Source organism: Pristiophorus japonicus, chromosome 4 (assembly GCF_044704955.1).
Source record: "Pristiophorus japonicus isolate sPriJap1 chromosome 4, sPriJap1.hap1, whole genome shotgun sequence".
NCBI classification, from domain to species: Eukaryota; Metazoa; Chordata; class Chondrichthyes; family Pristiophoridae; genus Pristiophorus; species Pristiophorus japonicus.
In genome coordinates, this window is record NC_091980.1 from 126,174,392 (window position 1) to 126,196,318 (window position 21,927).

Consider the following 21,927-nt stretch of genomic DNA (forward strand, 5'->3'; position numbering starts at 1 on the left):
TGACAGACAGCGTGGTTTCCATGGCCATGAAGTCAAAGTTAAAAATTAATGTAAAAAAGCATGATAAGGATCTGGTAAGTACATTATAATTTGTTTAATTGGGTCGCCTGTTGCTACCTGTCAAGTCTGCTCAGCGCTGACAGACCCGACATTGGGAAAGGTGCGTAGTACTTCATTGGTTGTAAATTGCTTTGGGACATTCTGAAGTTATGAAAGGCAATATAGAAATGCACATCTTTCTTTATTTTTCAGTGATTCACTCATTAATAAGTTTAGAGATAGAGTAGGGATTGCCGCAGTCTCTGTGATTTTATGTCCGTCTAATGAACGGAAGGAAAACAGAACAGCCTGAGCTCTGTGCCCCAGTTCTAGCTATGCACACTGATCACGTGAAACTCTGAGCTAGGAGCATTACTTCATAACATCCATCTCTTAGCAGGAATGAGACTGCACAGTTTAAATTGTTCCCTTTCTAGGTCAGAGAGGTTGATTGACACTGCATTAACAATCATTGGCCCCTATTTTCGCCACGATTGTGCATTGTTTTTTTGGCATCCAAACGTTTTTTGGCATGAAATACTCACTTTCTAACTTTGGCTAATGTTTGGATGCTGGCGCCGACCATGTGCGGCAGTTTAAAAATTTTTGCCGCAGACATGAGTCAAACCGGGAGCGGGCGGTGTTTTTCTGGACAGGAGCGAGGCAATAAGAATACACGATAAAAATACCTTTTTTTTTTGCACAGGGATCTCTTTTTGGAGCAAGAGAAGAAAATTTCTAGGCAGAAAGGACTGCTCCCCCCGCTGCTTTCCCGGGCCAAAAGGACCGCTTCCCACCGGTTGGATCTGCTGCAATCCCTGGCCGAACGGCCCCCCTGTTCAGTCCTGCTTCCCCTGCGAGTTGAAGTTCGGAAGTGGGAATGACATTTGGCCGGGGACTGCAGTGGGTCCAGCAGGCGGGGGCGGGAGGGTCCAGCCTTGAGAGAGGGGGGTACGCGGGGGGGGGGGAAAGAGCTGGCTGTGGGTCCAGCTGGGGGGCGGGGTGGGGTGAGTGGAGTGGTGGCAGCGTATCCAGCTTGGGGGGGGTGGTGAAGAGAGGTGGCAGCGTGTCCAGCCGGGATGGGCGGGGGGGGGGGGCGTGGGTGGGGACGCGGTGGCCGTGGGTCCAGCTGGGGGAGGGGGGCAGAGGGGGAGCGGTAGTAGCGGGTCCAATTGCGGGTGGGGGGTGGGGGGGGGGAAAGAGGTCCTTTGTGACCCTTTCAGCAGCGGTGGGATAGCAGTCCTTTTTGGGGAGAGAGATTCAGCGTCTCTGGTTGCCCTGGCAACTTCAGCTTTTTGCGCCTGCCCAGAGAGTTTTTAGTGCAGACTTGAAGCTCCATCCCCCAGATTAACTTTGGAGAGCGCGGTGCCAAATTCAAATATTTCTTTGCCGAAAGTCCCGATATTTTTTTCTGCCTCAAACGTACACAAAAAAATTGTACATTAACATGCACGGGCACCGAAAATCCAGCGTGGAAAATAAGGGCCATAAAAATGTACTTACACTGTAAAATTCAGCCCTAACTTTCTGCGGCAAGTTTAATCGGCAGTTAATGAGCAACTCCATCAAGTTTTTAAAAATAACGAGGAGGCCGAGGACGAGATGTCGCTTGTGTGAAGCAAACAGCGGAAATTGACCAGCAAGTTCTGCAGATTCACAACTCACATGGTTTCTCTTAATCCCCTCAATTTGCTGACTGATCTGTGAATTAATAACAGCGTGAGTTGTTAACACGCCGTTATTTTTCCAGCGAGATCTGGCCTATTGCCTTGTTTAACTGATCCAATCATTAGCTGGATAATTACCTTCTCAGTACCAGAACTGAGGACCTTGACAACAACGAAACCGAGATTTTAAATGCTCCATGGACATGACAGTTCATGTACTGTCCAGCTGGGATAGAATGATGCGATGTGAGGATGGCTGAATATTCCCGAGTTTGGTTTGATTACTTAATCAGAGAATATTTTTCCAATACTCTCCCAGTGGAGATTAAATGGACAGGGCAGAGTTCATCACTGAGTAGAGCAGGATGCTCAAGCTTTTTGTTTTACAACGTAATAGCATGGTGCTTCATGGGCCATGTATCAAGTTTAAATCCACATCCCACTAATTTGCATATATTTGCACTAATTTGCCAATTTACCACACAGAGTTTCACTAACAACATGAAATGTCCATTCATTTGCAACTAACAGATCTTGGTGTGCTGATTTAGCATTTAATAAGGACAACTGGGGGCCAAAATTGTCCCTTTCTATAAGGCCCGTGGCTGCCTGAAAGCGGTGACCATGGCTTGTTGCGGACTGGCTGCCGAGTCGCCGCGGAGGGGCTGCCATTTTTGATATTGAGCTCCTTTACTTTTGGAGCAGTGTAGGGCACTGCTCCACCTGTTTTCCCGCCCGTCGTGCATGCACCGATCCCTTACCGACCGCCGGTGACCGCTTTCCAAAATTGCGCCGCAGGAAATTGCCCTGTTCAGAAATTGCTCTGTGAGAGCGGCGCCACCGCTCAGTGCCCCAACAGCTTTTTCTGTCCGTGCCCTTTCTGTGGCTTGGCAGCGCGGCTGCTCTTAAAGGGGAGGTGGCGCTGCCGGTGACTCCATATTATTTTCTTTGTCAGCCAACTGCCAGTTCGGGCCGGCAATTATGCCCACGGGTTCAGTCAGGCTTCCAACAGGCAGCCTGGCCCCCCTCTTGGGTGCCAGGCCACTGGCCCGGCCGAAACTCTCCCTGGTGGCCCAGTGTTTGCCACTAAAGTGGTTGCAGATTTCGTAGCAGCCCTCCCCTTTAACGCGCCAGCGCAATGACATCATCAGCGCAGCGCTGATGACTTGGCGCGTCGGCCACTCCGACTTGCCTCCACTTCCGCCCCACTAGTGGCGGCTACTCCGATCCAACTGCACTTCTGCCCCTCCCCTCACACCAACACCGCTCCGACCAGAAACATAAATCAAAAAGCTGAATTTCTCCTGATTGTCCATCCGATGCATTGGGGTGAATGGAACACTTCAAAACAGACCGTTTTGGGCGGTGGACAATTTTGGCCCCTAGGTTCCTATGTCTTTGAGAGCTGGTTATCCAGGGCTTCTTGTAACCCACAGGGTTCATTTTGGGCACACCATAGGTAGACTGTACATGGTTTGTAGGAAGAGCAAGGACTGAATGACTTTTTCTTGTTTCATGGTTTCTTCTGTTCTGATTATAAAGGGTCATATCTGGGACTAAGTAACAAAACGTTAGTGAATGGCACTTACTTGTTCAGGATCTTGGTGCATTTTGCCTGGGAAAACTGTTCCAGCTGTAGTGAAGCTTGGGTAATGAAGGCCACGGCCAGATGAAAGTAGTTATTCCACAGCTATCGACAAAATCATTTAAAATGACACAGAAACATAATTTAATTTTACTACATATCAAAACCCATCACTATTTAAGTAACACCTCAATGTTATGGCTAATTATTTAAATTATTCAGAAGAAGTTGGTATTTTTAAAGCAATATAATAAAACATGCTTAATAATTGCAAGTTCTTGTCAACCCAATTGTGCCAATATTTCTAATTTATATTTGTTATACATGAGCTTTATATTTTAAACTGTTCCCAGATTTATTACTTTTTAACAGGGTTGCATTAAACAGGGAACAACAGATTCGCTAAGAAATATAGCCAAATTGTTGCTGGGAACATAGGAACAGGAATAGGCCATTCAGCCCCTCGAGCTTTCTCTGCCATTCAATTAAATCATGGATGATCTGTATCTTAACTTCATTTACCGGTCTTAGTTCTATATCCTTTAATATGCTTGCATACAAAAAATCTAGCAATTTCAGTTCTGAAATTTTCAATTGACCAAGCCTCAAAAGGCTTTTTGTGGAGAGAATGCTAGATTTCCTCTACCCTTTATGTGAAGAAGTGCTTCCTGACTTCATCCCTGAATGGTCTAGCTCTAATTACAATGTTATGCCCCCTTGTTCTGGACTTCCTCACCAGAGGAAATAGTTTCCCTGTATCTACCCTATCATATCATCTTTAACATCTCAATTAGATCACCCCGTAATCTTCTATAATCGAGGGAATACAAGCCAAGTTTATCAAAACTGTCTTTATAATTTAACCCTTTAGCCCAGGTATCATTCTGGTGAATCTGCGCTGCACCTCTCCAAGGCCTATATATCCTTCCTGAGCCCAGAAATGAATGCAGACTCCAGGTATGGTCTAACCAGAGTTCTATACAACTATAGCATAACTTCCTCCCCTTTGTATTCCAGTCTCCTTGAGATGAAGGCTAACATTCCATTAGCCTTTTTAATAATTTTTTGTACCTGTCCACTAGTTTTCTGTGATTTCTGTACATGGACACCAAAATTGCTCTGCTCCTCCACCACTACTAATTTCTCACCATTTGGAAAGTACTCTGATCTATCATTCTAAGGTCCAAAGTGGATGAACTTGACCTTCCCCACACTAAACTCCATATGCCATAGTTTTGCCCACTCACTTAATCTATCAATGTCCCTTTGCAGTTTTCTTCACCTATCTATTTACTGTTACCACCGAACTTGGTATCGCCAGTAAACTTGCATATACTGCTCTCTATTCTTTTATCTAAGTCACTGATCAATGTAGTGAAAAGCTGAGGGCGAGATGGGTATAATGCCAACACCCATTATCCCTACTCTCTGTCCCTTACCCCCTATCCAATTTTCTACCAGTCAATAGGTTGCCTCCAATTCCGTGAGATTTCATTTCTGCTAACAGTCTCTGCATGGAAACTTATTGAGTGTATTTTGGAAATACATATAAATAACATCAATAGATACTCCCTTATCTTCCACATTAGCGACTTCCTCAAAAAATGTAGGTAGTTTAGTTAGACATGACTTACCCTTTACAAATCCATGCTAGCTCTCTCTAATCAGTTCATATTTGTCCAAGTGCTCAGTCACGCTGTCCCTAACAACAGATTCCAGTAACTTTCCCATAACAGATGTTTAGACTAATAGGCCTATCATTTCTTTGCTATTTCTCCTACTCTTCTTAAATAATGCAGTAACATTGGCAACTTTCCAATCCACGGGGACAATTACTGAATCAAGAAAGTTTTGGACGATCATCACAAAAGCATCTGCGATTTCCTCATTTACTTCTTTTAATAGCCTAGGGTGGAAACCATCAGGGCCTGGAGATTTGCCTATCTTGTCTCGTTATTTTCTTCATTACCATTTTTTAACATATTAAAACTAATAAGTTCCTCCCTGTAATGTCTGTAAGCTTGTAATGTTGTAGCTCCACACTGTGGATGTGGACGTATTATGTACTGCAAGTGTAGGGTTAATAATAAACAGAACCAGGCAGATTTCCAGTGGCTCCTGAGAGAGCTGTCTGCCATGTTAGGAGCTGTGTGTGCCATGCTCTGTGAATATATCACACTCCCCTTCATTTAATTTTAGTTTTCCTCATATCTTTGGTACTTTATCGTCATCTTCTACTGTGAAAACCGAGATAAAGTAAATATTTAGAAAGTCTGCCATTTTATGATTTTCAATTACAACATTACTTTTAGCCACCCTCTTTCTCTTAATATACTTGCAAAAATCTTCAGTGTTTTCCTTGAAACGCCGGCAAGGTTTTCCTCCTATTCCCTTTTGTAGCTCTTACTCTTTGTATCCCTTTGCTGTTCTTTATATCTCTCCTAGTCCACGGGATCGCCACTATTTTTTGCATTCATATAAACCCTTTCTTGTAGTTTCATACCATATCTATCACTTCTTTCGTTGACCAAGATTGTTTAATTATGCAAGTAGAGCTCTTGCTCTTTAAGGGTTTGTACAGGTCTTGCATTCTACAAATACTTCTTTGAACACCGCCCACTGTTCATCTGTAATTTTATCAGTTAATATTTCCACCCAGTGTACTGTGGTCAATTACTGCCTCATCCCTTCAAAGGTCCCTTCCATTAAAGTCAATGGAAATTAAAATCGGAAGACATGTAAAATGGGCTGCTGATTTGCTATCACCCATTTCATGTATCAAACAAAAGTCAAAATTACCTCCTCTGTCCTTCTTTGTTGTAACCTATCGTACCCTCATCTTATTAATATTCATGACTTTGAGTGGGAGGTTTAATCATCCTCACCCCCTCGCCACCACCCCCAGGACAGGCGGAAGAGGAGATTAAAAATGCAAAAATGGGAAACCCGGCCTGTACCCGCCACGAACTTCCAGTTTTAACAGAGGCAGGTTATGAGTAGGCAACTAATCTGCTCTCCAGAGCTGAGTCCATTATTTAAATATTTTAATGAGCTTGCATGCCTCAAATTGTAGCTGTGCTTTAAATTTAACAGGTATGGGTCGATATTCCCAAGGCTCAGAAAACCTGGCAGCTGAAAGGAGGCGGGAACGGCTGGATTCAACAAGTAAATGCCTTTCCAGCACTGCTTGTGGGGCAGGAGGAGCAGGAGTGCTTCCCCCCAATCCCCCACCCCACCCATCAGCCCCTCCAAGACAACCTGTTTCCCACTACCTGGTTACACAGGCCTTCCCACCTGACAGCCAGCCAGCCTCTTAATCAGGCTGGCTGCCAACCGGGAAATGGAATTCAAACATTTAAATCAGGTCGTGCCGTTAAATTCGGTCGGACTTCCAGGTTTCCCGCCACTACATCTTCCGTCCGCTCCCTCCCCACCACCCAGTGAAAAGTGAGGCCGTTGTGAACGCTAGTTCCTTTTTTGTTCCAGACATAGAAACATAGAAAATAGGTGCAGGAGTAGGCCATTCGGCCCTTCGAGCCTGCATCATCATTCAATATGATCATGACTGATCATGCAACTTTAGTACCCCATTCCTGCATTCCCTCCATATCCCTTGATCCCTTTAGCTGTAAGGGCCACATCTAACTCCCTTTTGAATACGTGGAATGAACTGGCCTCAACAACTTTCTGTGGTAGAGAATTCCACAGGTTCACAATTCTCTGAGTGAATAAGTTTCTCCTCATTTCAGTCCTAAATGGCAAAACCCTTATCCTTAGACTGAGACTCCTGGATTTGGACTTCCCCAACATCGGGAACATTCTTCCTGCATCTAACCAGTCCAATCCTGTCCGAATTTTTTATGTTTCAATGAGATCCCCTCTCATTCTTCTAAATTCCAATGAATATAAGCCTAGTCGTTTCAGTCTTTCTTTATATGTCAGTCCTGCCATCTTGGGAATCAGTCTGGTGAACCTTTGCTGCACACCCTCAATAGCAAGAATGTCCTTTCTCAGATTAGGAGACCAAAACTGTACACAATATTCAAGGTGTTGCCTCACCAAGGCCCTGTACAACTGCAGTAAGATCTCTCTGCTCCTATACTCAAATCCTCTCGCTATGTAGGCCAGCAAGCCATTTGCCTTCTTCACCGCCTGCTGTACCTGCATGCCAACTTTCAATGACTGATGTACCATGACACCCGGGTCTTGTTGCACCTCCCCTTTTCCTAATCTGTCACCATTCAGATAATATTTTGCCTTACTGTTTTTGCCACCAAAGTGGATAAACTCACATTTATCTACATTGTACTGCATCTGCCATGCATTTGCCCACTCACCTAACCTGTCCAAGTCACCCTGCAGCCCCTTAGCATCCTCCTCACAGCTCACACTGCCACCCAGCTTAATGTCATCTGCAAACTTGCAAACAGACATGCAATGTTAAACAACCTTCTTCCTCGGTATATTCTTCCTGGATTGAAATCTGGGTTGATCACACCGTTCCCTATTCTAACTCATTCTTTATCAGGACTTCACAACTGTGGAGCTCCTCATCTCCTTCAGTCTTTCCCTCCTCCACAATCACTACTCCTTGATTTATGTATCTGACACATAAAGAAGTCACTCTCTATTAACTTGGAAGTCTTGCTGTTTTTGATGTAACTGTCTCTCTCAAGCAATCTCCTCACTAATTGCTCCGATCCAATTATAAGCTGCTACGCGCTTAATTATTTTTGAGTGGTTGAAGTAAAAGATTTTGGGAGTTCCACAAGGAAAATCCCCAACAACTGTTGCTCAAGCTGTAGTAAATTTGGAAGAAGCTGTGCTCCTCTTAATGTCTCATGATGGGTGTCACACTCAGCTACTTTTTGATGAGCAACAGAGGTAACCGGACTGGTTAAGTACTTCTCAGCCCCCTCCGCCTCAGAAACAGAGAGAAAAAGGTAGTTTGCATCAAGAGGCCAATCATACTTTTAAAGCAGTTTTACTTCTAAATAAATTATCGTTGAAATCAAATACAGATATATCGGGTTCTCACTTTTTTCAAAACATTGCTCTTCGTACGCCCAATTTTGTGAAAACATCTTTATTCAATGTGTTGTAAGCAGGGGATTCAGGCATAGATACAAGTGTCAGCAGAGGCTCAGTGGCAGCACTCTCATCTCTGGGTTAGAAGTAGGCTGACATTCCAGTGCAGTACTGAGGGAGCACTGCACTGTCGGAGGTGCCATCTTTCTGATGAGACATTAAATCGAAGTCCTATCTGCCCTCTCAAGTGGACATAATAGATCCCATGGCACTATTCGAAGATGAGCAGGGATGTTTCCCCTGGTGTGCTCGACAATAATCATCCCTCAAACGACAACACTATAAAGAGATTATCTGGTCAATATCTCTTTTCTATTTGTGTGACCTTGCTGTGCTTAAATTGGCTGCTGCATTTCCTACGTTACAAAAGTGTCTAGACTTCAAAAAGTACTTCATCGGCTCTTGTAAAAAATGCGAACTTACCATTTGTTTTCTTAATTGCTTGCTGTACCTGCATGTTAACTTTCAGTGAGTTGTATACAAGGACACCCAGATCCCTCTGAACACCAACATTTTACCAATATCTCACCATTTAAAAAATACTCTGCTTTTCTATGTTTCCTACCAAAATGTATAACTTCACATTTCTCCACATTATATTCCATTTGCCATGTTCTTGCCCACTCACTTAGCCTGCCTATATCCTCTTGTGGTCTCTTTGCATCCTCTTCACAATGTATATTCCAACCTAGCTTTGTATCATCAGCAAACTTGGGTATATATTACATTTGGTCTGCTCATCCAAATTATTGATATAGATTGTGAATAGCTGAGGCCCAAGCACTGATCCTTGCAGCACCCCACTAGTTACAGCCTGCCAACCTGAAAATGACCTGTTTATTCCTACTCTCTGTTTTCTGTCCGTTAAACAATCCTCAATCCATGCTATTATATTACCCCTTTAAGCATCAGCGTAAACATAGAAACATAGAAAATAGGTGCAGGAGTAGGAAATTCGGCCCCTCGAGTCTGCACCACCATTCAATAAGATCATTGCTGATCATTCCCTCAGTACCCCTTTCCTGCTTTCTCTCCATACCCCTTGATCCCTTTAGCCAACACAGAATTCAGAATTTTGGACTTTAAGTTTTGGACAGTGCTTTTTCATATTTCAGAAGAGCTGACAGCATGTCTGGGACAGGCCCAGGCATGTTCCACAGGAATACACATCAAGTGGGCAGGGCTAGTCTGGGATGGCTGAAAGCAAATGGAGGACCCTTTGTCATGTAATGGGAACCCATCAGTGAGAGATCAGGTAAACTGAGCAGTGCTCAAGCCATCGAAATGATTGAGAGCCCCAGAATGCGGCAACTTCAGGACAAAGGAAGCTAGTTGGCCACCCAGACTCGTTGGAGCCTTTATCACCAGGAAATTCAGAGACTAGGGTCCTGAACTTAAGGAAAGGTAACTTTGATGGTATGAGACGTGAATTGGCTAGGATAGACTGGCAAATGATACTTAAAGGGTTGACAGTGGATAGGCAATGGCAGACATTTATAGATTACATGGATGAACTTCAACAATTGTATATCCTTGTCTGGAGTAAAAATAAAAAGGGGAAGGTAGCTCAACTGTGGCTAACAAGGGAAATTAGGGATAGTATTAAATCCAAGGAAGACGCAACTAAATTGGTGAGAAAAAGCAGCAAACCTAAGGACTGGGAGAAATTTAGAATTTAGCAGAGGAGGACATAGGGTCTGATTAGGAGGGGAAAATTAAAGTATGAGAGGAAGCTTGCAGGGAACATAAAAACTGACTGCAAAAGCTTCTATAGATATGTGAAGACAAAAAGATTAGTGAAGACCAACGTAGGTCCTTTGCAGACAGAATCAGGTGAATTTATAATGGCAAACAAAGAAATGGCAGACCAAGTGAACAAATACTTTGGATCTGTCTTCACTAAGGAAGACACAAATAACCTTCCGGAAATGCTAGGGGTTCGAGGGTGTAGCGAAAAGGAGGAATGGAAGGAAATCCTTATCAGGAAATTTTGTTAGGGAAATTGATGGGATTGAAGGCCAATAAATCCCTTGGGCCTGATAGGCTGAATCCCAGAGTACTTAAGGAAGAGGCCCTAGAAATAGAAAGCATTGGTGATCATTTTCCAACATTCTCATTCCAACTCTGGATCAGTTCCTATGGACTGGAAGGTAGCTAATGTAACACCACTTTTTGAAAAAGGAGTGAGAGAGAAAACGGGCAAATATAGACTGGTTAGCCTGACATCGGTGGTGGGGAAAATGTTGGAATCAATTATTAAAGATGAAATAGCAGTGCATTAGGAAAGCAGTGACAGGATCGGTCCAAGTCAGCATGGATTTATGAAAGGGAAATCATGCTTGACAAATCTTCTAGAATTTTTTGAGGATGTAACTAGTAGAGTGGACAAGGGAGAACCAGTGGATGTGGTGTATTTGGACTTTCACAAGGCTTTTGACAAGGTCCCACACAAGAGATTAGTGTGCAAAATTAAAGCACATGGTGTTGGGGGTAATGTATTGACATGGATAGAGAACTGGTTGGCAGACAGGAAGTAGACAATTGGAATAAACGCGTCCTTTTCAGAATGGCAGGCAGTGACCAGTGGGGTGCCGCAGGGTTCAGTGCTGGGACCTCAGCTATTTACAATATACATCAATGATTTAGATGAAGGAATTGAATGTAATATCTCCAAGTTTGCAGATGACACTAAGCTGGGTGGCAGTGTGAGCTGTGAGGAGGATGCTAAGAGACTGCAGGGTGACTTGGACAAGTTAGGTGAGTGGGCAAATGCATGGCAGATGCAATATAATGTGGATAAATGTGAGGTTATCCACTTTGGTGGCAGAAACGGGAAGACAGAATATTATCTGAATGGTGACAGATTCAGAAAAGGGAGGTGTAACTAGACCTGGGTGTCATGGTACGTCAGTCATTGAAGTTTGGCATGCAGGTACAGCAGGCGGTGAAGAAGGCAAATGGCATGTTAGCCTTCATTGCTAGAGGATTTGAGTAAAGGAGCAGGGAGGTCATACTGCAGTTGTACAGGGCCTTGGTGAGGCCACACCTGGAATATTGTGTTCAGTTTTGGTCCCCTAATCTGAGGAAGGACGCTCTTGCTATTGAGGGAGTACAGCGAAAGTTTACCAGATTGATTCCCGGGATGGCAGGACTGACATATGAGGAAAGACTGGGTCAGCTGGGCTTGTATCCACTGAAGTTTAGAAGAATGAGAGGGGATCTCATAAAATTCTGAAGGGATTGGACAGGTTAGAGGCAGGAAGAATGTTCACATTGCTGGGGAGTTCCAGAACCAGGGGTCACAATCTAAGAATAAGGGATAAGCCATTTAGGACTGAGATGAGGAGAAACTTCTTCACTCAGAAAGTGGTTAACCTGTGGAATTCTCTACCGCAGAAACTTGTTGAGGCCAGTTCGTTAGATATATTCAAAAGGGAGTTAGATATGGTCCTTACGGCCAAAGTGATCAAGGGGTATGGAGAGAAAGCAGGAAAGGGGTACTGAGGTTGAATGATCAGTCATGATCTTATTGGAATGGCAGTGCAGGCTCGAAGGGCCGAATGGCCTACTACTGCACCTAATTTCTATGTTTCTATGAAGAGTCCGGTAACAAAGGCACAGGCCGAAGATGTGATTCATTTCTCTTTAGTTGGTTTTTGGTGCGAGGATTCAGGAAGCATTTTTCAGGTATAAGAGTAGGTAATTTGCTACCTCTCTCTCTCTCTCCTCTTCTACGCTTGCTTGCTTCGTTCAACGTAGTCAAGGACTGAGCACTCCGTCAGAAACGGAGAGAAGATACCATCTACAAGCAAAGAGAGCCTCGCTATTTTGACTGGGAAGCTGACCTTGAGACTGGACTTGGAAACAGATTGGTACAAAATCAGAAGATACGCCTCATCGGGTGAAACCAAAGGGGTAACTGGTGAGCATTATCCCAGCCCACACATCCTTCAGACCACTGCATAGTGTGAAGGGATGTTGTGTGTCCTAACCCAGCCTTAGGCGTTTAGTGGGGAGGTTTCTGCGTGGATCATAGACGTACGCACAGTCTGGTGGACAGATTCGGTGGTGCCCTATCGAGCCACGCAGGGGTGTTTTATTCATGGGTATTTCGCGATAGGGGCCTGTTCTGATGGGCCAAGTGTTGTGTGTTGTACTGTGTTTGTTTTACGCCACCAGGGTGTGTTTTACTGGAAGCACGTGTGTGCTGTAACTTGAATAAAAGCATTGTGTCGGTTGAGACCGAAAGATCCGTCTATAACTGAGTATTCTGTTAACTATTTTAATTCCCGGGTCTAGAACTGTTGTAAGGGGGGGGTTTCGAAACCACAAAAGGCAAAACCACTTACGCCCCCAATCCCATGAGCCCTAATTTTGCATCTCCATATAACTAAAGAACTTCAATCCTTCAATTTTGGTTTAAAGAAGAACGAACTTTACCTCATATCATGTACCATCCTTAAGAACATAAGAAATAGGAGCAGGAGCAGGCCATACAACTCCCCCAAGCCTGCTCCGCCATTCAATATGATCATGGCTGATCCGATCATGGACTCAGTTCCACTTCCCTGCCCGTTCCCCATAACCTCTTATTCCCATCCCAATCAACTTCTTTAGCTCAATCTTCATTTTCCTCAAGCCTCGGTGAAGCACCTTGGGATATTTTTTCTACATTAAAGTGACCATATGAATGAAAGTTGCTATCTGATCATCTTGCGCTCGGGTCATCTTCAAATGAGAGATGATCCTGAATGCTGTTAATAGTTTAGTAAGATCCGTGCAAACTAGAACTATGGTTTCATTTAGCTACACCAGACTCTGAGTATGTAAGAGGTACCTAATGTTGACTGTCGCATTCTCCTACCTGTTGCTCGAAGTTCATGTTCTCCAGGAATCTTTGGTTCATGGTTTCTGCAAACTTGTTAATGGCTCGTAGAAACACTCTGCATAAAATAAAACAATCAATGAATTCATATTTATTAAAATGCCAGTTTGCAAGGGGTCGGTGATGGGATGCACTCGGACAGAGCCCTCTTTATACTTCTGGGAGTTGGGATCAAACTTAGCCAAGGGAGATAGGATGAAGGTCTTCTTTCTCAGCAGACTGTAAAGGTCATAGTTGAAAGGAGTTTGGATGGTCTCAATCTAACGGGAGGGGGAGTTTTCTATTTCAGCCTCCCAAGGTACATCAGGGACGTATATCCGTAAATTCTGCATCTTTACGTTTGCCCTCCATTAATTGCAATGGTCAGAAAACTGTGGGCTGGGACTATACATTTTTACAATGTGCTCCACTGGTGCGCATCAGGTCACCAAAGCTGAAAAGTTCCTATTGAGTCTGTCTTCACAATACAAAGCAGCCCCTAACTTCTCAATATCACTCAGAAAATCCGCAAGGATGGCTTGTGTGGAGACACAGAAAAATCTACACTGTAAAGGCTACTCTCCTGAGGTTGGAACCAAGGCAAGTTGTTAGGGCACAGCACAGGGGACTTCATTCACTGTCTATGTTCCTGATTTGATGCTGGCAAAAATGACAATTCTTGAATTTTGATACATATAAAAAAGACCAGGCTACATACAGTTGCCTCTTGTGTGTCATCTGTGGCTCAGTGGGTAGTATCTTTGCCTCTGAGTCTGAAAGCTATGGGTTCAAGTCCCACTCCAGGAACTTGAGCACAAAAAATATGTAAGCCGACACTCTAGTGCATTGCTGAGGGAGCGCTGCATTGTTGGAGGTGTCTTTTGGATGAGACGTTAAATCGAGGCCCCATCTGCTCTCTCAAGTGGACGTAAACGATCCCATGGCACTATTTTGAAGAAGAGCAGGGGAGTCAGCCCCAGTGTCCTGGCCAATATTTATCCCTCAATCAACATAACAAAAACAAATGATCTGGTCATTATCACATTGCTGTTTGTGGGAGTTTGCTTGTGCGCAAATTAGTTGCTGCATTTCCCATATTACAACAGTGACTACATTGCAAAAAGTACTTCATTGGCTGTAAAACACTTGAGATGTCCAGTGCTTGTGAAAAGCACTATATAAATCCAAGTCTTTCTTAAGTCTTTTTTTCTTAAGCAGCAGAATAATACCTTGCCCAGTACACGTTCTGGCATGAAAAACAGACGATTCTAGAAGTTACTGTCAACAAAAACTGGCTCTCAATCACAAACAAGAATGACATTTAATGACATTTAAATGTTAGTTATAAAAATGAATGTATAAATAATTTATGTTTGTCCATAATGCACAAGCCATTGATGAGTTACTGATAAAATCCATAAGAATTCACTGGCCACACGCGACCAGCTCTGTTGGGCGAGCCACATCGTCCGCATGCCCTACATGAGACTCCCTAAACAAGCGCTCTACTCGGAACTCCTCCACAGCAGGCGAGCCCCAGGTGGGCAGAAGAAACATTTCAAGGACACCCTCAAAGCCTCCTTGGTAAAGTACAACATCCCCACTGGTACCTGGGATTCCCCGGCCCAAGAATGCCTCGAGTCTCGTCGCCGAGAGCATGCAGAGGTCAGGCTCGGACAGCGGAAGGAGCGTGCAGCAAACCAGGCTTCCCACCCAGCCTTTCCTTCAACCAATCTGCCCCACCTGTGACAGAGATTGTAATTCCTGTACTGGACTGTACAGCCATCTGAGAACTCACTTTTAGAGTGGAAGCAAGTCTTCCTCAATTTCGAGGGGCTGCCTATGATGATGATGATGATTTTTTTGCATAGACAGTTTTTGTCGATATTTGTTGATGGACTTATTTGTGGTTCCTATTTGGAGTAAATTAATTTGAGAGAACAGTTTGATTGCTGCTCTGTTACAGGCAGTGAATTCTGAAAAAATGACAGCAATATTTCTCATTAGAAATTGCTTAACAGAGGTGGCTTTAGCTGCTATCAGTTGCGGCAGCAGCTGTGATGCTACACTTGACCTCTGCTCTACTAATTCATCATCCATTTCTGATCATTAGGACAAATAGCAGTGAGGTAAGTGACCAGAAAATCTGTTTTAATAATGGCAATTGAGGGATAAATATTGGCCATGACACCAAAGAGTGTTGTTGGATCTTTGCCGTCCATCTTAGAGGACGGCCTCGATTTAACATCTCATCCAAAGGACAGCACCTCCAACAGTGCCGCACTCCCTTAGTACCATACTGAAGTGTCAGCCTAGATTTTAAGCTCGTTTTGAAAGTGAGTGGAAATATCCATGACTTGACTCGGAGGTGACATTTATCCTTCAACCAACATAGCTAAAAAATGATTTGCTCATTAGCACATTGTGTTGTGTTCATACTCTATTTGTTTGTTATAAGACACTAGACAGACATTAGGACTCTACGGGAGCTATTCACAGTTGCTGTAATCATTCTGGTTCATGCTGGTTTTGGGACACCATTTTGGGAATTGCTATAAAGGACAGAGTTAAGTTACTTTATTCCTGTTTATTTACGTACACAACACATTGCTGTTTCTGAGACTATGCTATGTGTAAATTGGTCGCTGTGTTTCCTATATTACAACACTGATTAAGTTTAAAACTACTGTATTGGCTGTGAAGCATTTTAGGATGTTCTGAGGATGGGAAAGGCATGATATAAATGCAAGTTTATTCAATCCACACACCCAGATATTGTTTGCAATTTTATCAACAGTTCTTAGATTAGTGGTTCTATGTGTGACTGGTTAAGATGGCTGTCAACTTGGTTGGGCCAATTATAAATCATTACCTCAGCACTGAATAAACGAAAAAAAGGAAATTGGTGCAAGAATCACCTTCTCAGAGTATTAAGACAGGTCTGGTGCTGAGGCCCCTGCTCTCGACATTCTTATATATTTATAACAGAGACTTATATCACTTGTCTCACTTTATCAGCATGTGAGAGAAATATTCAGGAGAGAATAGGAGATAAGTTGCGCAGGTCCTATTAATGATCTAAGATTTATAGGAGTCTAGCTTCAGGCGGCAAGAACACATATTTGTAATTCGAGCTGGCTAAATGATTTTTCACCCATTAAAATGAATGTTTAAGCGCAAAGTCTATAGTATTGGCGCACTAACTTGCAATTAGCGGTTTCTAGTGCCGTCTGCTACTGACTGGCGAGTCTTAAGCAGCTGTCAGCAAAACCAACTTTCTTGGCCGGATTCACGAAGGTACAGTGACTGGGAAGATCTAAATAAACCATGACTGCTACCCCTCGCGAATCGGCAGCACCCCTTTGATGTATCCTGTCCATGAGACCAACTTCCTGCTCCCTCGACCCTATTCCCACCAAACTGCTGACCACGCAACTTCCTTTTCTGGCTTCCATGTTAGTTAACATTGTTAATGGTTCCCTCTCCTCAGATATTGTCCCCTTCTCCCTCAAATCTGCCATCATCACCGCTCTCCTCAAAAAAACAACCCCTGACCCCTCCGACCTTGCAAACTACCGCCCCATCTCCAACCTTCCTTTCCTCTTCAAAGTCCTTCAATGTGTTGTCACCTCACAAATCTGTGCCCATCTTTCCCGCAACTCCATGTTTGAATCCCTCCAATCAGGTTTCCACCTCTGCCACAATACCGAAATGGCTCTCATAAAAGTCACAAATGACATCTGATGTGACTGTGACAAAGATAAACTATCCCTCCTCATCCTCTCAACTTGATTTCAGCCATTGACAGGGTTGACCACTCCATCCATCTCCAATGCCTCTCCAGCGTCATCCAGCTGGGTGGCACTGCACCCGCCTGGTCCCATTCTTATCTAATTCTACCCAGAGAATCAGCTTCAACGGCATCTCTTCCCACTCCTGCATTGTCACCTCTGGTGTCCCCCAAGGATCTATCCTTGGCGCCCTCCTATTTCTCATCTACATGCTGCCCTTTCGCGGCATTATCCGAAAACACATACCAGTTTCCACACGTACGGTGACGGCACTGAGCTCTCCCTCACCACTACTTCTCTCAACCCCTCCAAGATCTCAAAATTGGCAGACTGACATCCAGTTCTGGATGAGTAGAAATTTTCTCCAATTAAATATTGGGAAGACTGAAGCCATTGATTTTGGTCCCCACCACAAACTCCGTTCTCTAGCCACTGATGCAAACCCTCTGCCTAACATTTGTCTGAGGCTGAACCACACTGTTCACAACCTTGGTGTCATATTTGACCCTGAAATGAGCTTCCGACCACATATCTATGGCAGAATGAAGACCACCTCCGTAACATCATCCGTCTCCGCCCTTGCCTCAGCTCAGCTGCTGCTAAAGCCCTCATCCATACCTTTGCTACCTGTAGACTCAACTTTTCCAACACACTCCTGACTGGCCTCCCACATTCTACCCTATGTAAACTTGAGGTCGTCCAAAACTCGGCTGCCCATGTTCGCACTCACACCAACTCCCATTCACCCATCACCCCTGTGCTCGTTGACCTATATTGGATCCTGGTTAAGCAACGCCTCAAAATTCTCATCGTTGTTTTCAAATCCTTCCATGGCCTCGCCCCTCCCTATCTATGTAATCTATTCCAGCCCCACAAATCCACTCCGCCCGCCCCCCGCGCACCCCCTGAGATATCTGTGCTCCTCTAATTCTGCCCTTTTAAACATCCCTGATTATCATCGTTCAACCATTGGTGACCGTGCCTTCTGTTGCCTCGGCTCTAAGCTCTGGAATTCCTTATCTAAACCTTTCTGCCTCTCTACCTCTGAACCCTCCGTTAAGATGGTCCTTAAAATCTACCTATTTGTCCAAGCTTTCCAACAACATCAACTTTTGGTCACCTTCCCTCATTTCTCCTTATTTGTCTTGGTTTCAAATTTTTTGACTTATAATACTCCTGTAAAGCGCTGTGGGATGTATTACTACTTTAAAGGTACTATATAAATATAAGTTGTTGTTGTTGTTGCTGCCTCCACGATGCATGAGACACGCGCCTTGGGGAGTCAGCAGCACTGATGAAACGTGACAGCAATACAAGAACAGCCACCCTGCGAGAACGCGACCGGAGATGGAAAACCAGGCCCTGCCCTTCGTCTGGTGCACCCCACAGCCTCAGTTCTGCCGGGGAAACTGCATCAAGGACCCATAGAATATGGGTCTTATTAGAGGAAAGTTGGGGCTGGATTTTCAGGTCGTTTGCGACCCGGTTTTTGCCACATTTTGATCCTCCGTGGCGGAAAACGGGTCGGTCAGCTTTACTTCACCCGGGTGCGATCCTCAGCTTGGTTTTTATGGCAGCGCTTAGAAGCACCGCCATGGAGAGCTGCGCCGGGTGTGCAATGGCTTGCATTGCGACACCGCTGTGAGTTTCGAGAATCACCCGACCCGTACGCCGTGAAACTCGCCCCGCGATGACCACCAGATAAAACACAGCGGTGCAGCCCTGCCGGCGGCGGTAAGTTGGATAGACCGGAAAAAAGGTAAGTTAAAGTTTTTATTTTTTATATATTTTTGCAGCGATTTGTGAGGTAAGGGTGTTGGCAATGTTTTTTTGAATTTTTTTTCCCCTCCCAAGGCCCCTCTCGGAGTGCTCCCGGCCCCATACTGAAGTTGGCGAGGATCGCGTTTTTGTGCCACAAAGGTAGTTCAACACCTCCCTTTGTGCTGCGCAGCGCAGGAATGACGAATGTTAGGCAATTTATTGCTAACGCTAATTGGGCGGTCATTTTTCTGCCCCTCCTTCGTTTTGCAGGAGGCGAAATCCAGCACATAATATATACTGTCTGATTTTCACATGGGCATTCAGTTTTTTCAGTAAACTGAATCATAGGTCACTTTATTCTGAGAACTGGTGGACTCTGCCCCAAATTTACAGCCAAAGCAGAGGGGAGATTTATGGGAATAGCAGAAATGCCAGACAGCTAATCAGCTTCACCAGCCAGTTGAATGCAGACTCTAAGTATGGCAAAACATCTGAAAAGGTGTTTTTGAAACTGAGCCTTCCAACCCTCTACTCTGAACCCTGTCGTTCATGTAATGACTAAAATTAGTTTCCCTTTCATAAAAATTTACATAAACATATTCATGGAACAAAATGCTGTAGCAAGTGGTATTATGCTAATATGTCCCACATACATAATTTGATCTTCCCACGACTGTAATGGGGGGATGGAAGCTTATAGTTTGTGACAGTGCCAGTCAAATTGACATCTAATTGAACATGGGTAGCTGGCGTTACACTTTATTGAGAAGAGTCAGCTCATCAGGTACTCTTTTACTGAGGTCTACAAACGGTGCCCAAGGCAAAAAGTACACAATCTCACCCTCAGCTAATACTTAACGAGCCGGGAGAATACACATCACAGTTCCACTGCCAATTCAAAACTTATACACTTTTTTGCTCATCAAAGTGAAACTTATTTTAAAAAGGAGGAAAAGGGAAAAAGCAAAGTGACGACAGGTCAATTAGTTTAGCATTAGTAGTGGCGAAAATTGCTAGAATCCATCATCGGGGACAGAGCAAGTGAGCACTTAGGAGAGTATAAGCTGATTAGGGAGAGTCGGCAGGGTTTGGCGAAAGGTAGATCATGTCTAAGTAACCTAATAGAGTTTTGTTTGATGGAGTCACTGAGCTGTGCTTTGAGGAGGATCGATGGATGTTGTATAATGGATTTTTGAGAAGGCATTTGATAAAGTTCCGCATGAAGAAAATGAAGACAAGGTTGTGGTGTGAAAAGAAAACTGAGAGGGGCATAAGAGGGGCATTTTCAGATCGGTATCAGGGATGTGATGTCCCTCATGACTTGGATTTGGGGGATAGGGGAAGGCCGAAATTGCCCCCCCCCCGCCCCCGACAAAGAAGTGGCGCACTCACCAGTGTTGTAGTTTTATCTCTGCCCCAATTCATGGGGCGGAGACTCGAGCAACATTCAGCTCTTTGTTATTTTTTTTTACTCAGGGCGGTGTTGCTGTCGGCTGCAGTGTGGAAGTGTCCTTGCATCGGAGTGGCCGGCCATCACTCCGAGTCATCAGTGTCGTGCTGACATGTCACAACGTCCCTCCCCTTCAGTTAAAGGGTAGGGCTGCTACGAAGTCTGCATGGGGTTTAGTTAGGCCCACTGGGCCACCAGGGAGGGCTTCGGCCAAGCCAGCGGCCCAGTACCCAGGTGGGGGTGCCGGACTGCCTGTTGGTGGCGCGACCGAACCCGTGGCCACCATCGTTGGGCTGACTTCAGATTCAGCCGACAATTAAAATAAAATGGAGGCGCGCCGGCAGTGCGCCCTCCCCTTTAAGGGTGGATGCGCCGCCCAGGCACACACAACTTCCCACAGGGGAAAGCTATCGGGGGCACCGACCGCAGACGACACTGCTCCCGCCGGGCAAGTTCCCACAGGGCAAATTTCCCGCAGGACGGAAAGGGGGTCACCAAGGTCGGAAGGGGGTCAGCGTGTGCCCGACGGGATGGGAAGATGGCCGGGGCGGTCCTGTACACCGCTCCAAAAATAAAGGAGGGCAATATAGAAAATGTCGGCCCCTCTGTGCCGACCGAGCAGTGAGTGCACTCTGTACCGTTGCCGCCTTTTTAAGGCGGTAACGGCTGTTTTAAAAAGTGCCAATTTCGGCCCCATAGTCGCTGGAGATGAAGTTGAGGGTGATTTGACTGAGGTATTCAAAATAATTAAGCAAATCATTAGTCTAGACAACGAATGACTCTTTCCTCTAATCGTGATTTCTGGAACAAGCAGGCATAATGGCCAATTTTAGGACCAGGCAGTAGCTTTGACCTGCTAGCTGCACATATCAGGAAATTATGAATTCGCTGCTTTTGATTTTCAATCTATTATGGATGGCTAATGAGCCAGGGTCTCCCTTGGTAAAGTGCATTTGTAAAATTGTTCCTGGAATTCAATTTATCTGCTTAGAAGTTAGACCAATGAAAACCTTATTGGCACAAGTGGTTGAGAAAATGTGAAACATATTTCCCCGGAATGCCATGAATAGAAGAACATCCGGGGTTGTTAAAAGGGAGAGAGACTTTGGAAGTAAGAATATTCAGGGATACAGAGAAAAAACAAGGGACTGGAGTTAGAAATAGCCATGGGCTAATAAAATGGTGGAGCAGGCTCAATGGCCGCTTCCTGTTCCAAGTCATGAAATAAGTCAGTGCTGAGAAAATGAGCTTATTGTTTTACTTTCTGCACCTAGCATCAGCATCAATTACTCCCACATCAGGTCAATCACAGCCAGATGGAACATATAGCATGTGCCATTCTGCCTTAACAATGTTCCTCAATTTCAATCTCAGAGAAACACCAACTACTGCACGAGTGTGATGCTTCTCCATTTCCTCGATCAATCATTCTGAATTACATTGTCAATTTGTGGAGATTTTTTGAGTAGTTTTGTATTATGGTCTGGGCCCACTAGGAACTGGACTCACACTGTTCAATATCATTTCACATTTGGCTTTTACGATGAGCAATCTTGGCCAAGTGCGAACCCAGGTCTCAGTGATGACAAAACAGATAAGAATTTATCCTGGTATTCGCACCCTTACATATCCAAACCGTCACCTGTGTCATACCTGCTGTGAAGTAACATATAAGCTACTCG

The 21,927-nt window shown here is 44.5% G+C and overlaps 1 protein-coding gene across 3 annotated transcripts in view; it reads right to left on the reverse strand.

The window, feature by feature from the left end:
* LOC139263058 (dedicator of cytokinesis protein 2-like) overlaps positions 1–21,927 on the reverse strand; it is a 770,661-nt gene that overhangs the window by 187,002 nt on the left and 561,732 nt on the right. For all 3 annotated transcript variants that reach the window (XR_011593033.1, XM_070878576.1, XM_070878575.1), the window contains exons 30-31: positions 13,244–13,322; positions 3,296–3,396 (exon numbers count right to left, since the gene is read on the reverse strand). Coding sequence is in view for 2 of the 3 variants with exons in the window: in XM_070878576.1 (XP_070734677.1) it covers positions 3,296–3,396; positions 13,244–13,322 (180 nt within the window). In the remaining variant the exon portion in view is untranslated. The remainder of the gene's footprint in view (positions 1–3,295; positions 3,397–13,243; positions 13,323–21,927) is intronic.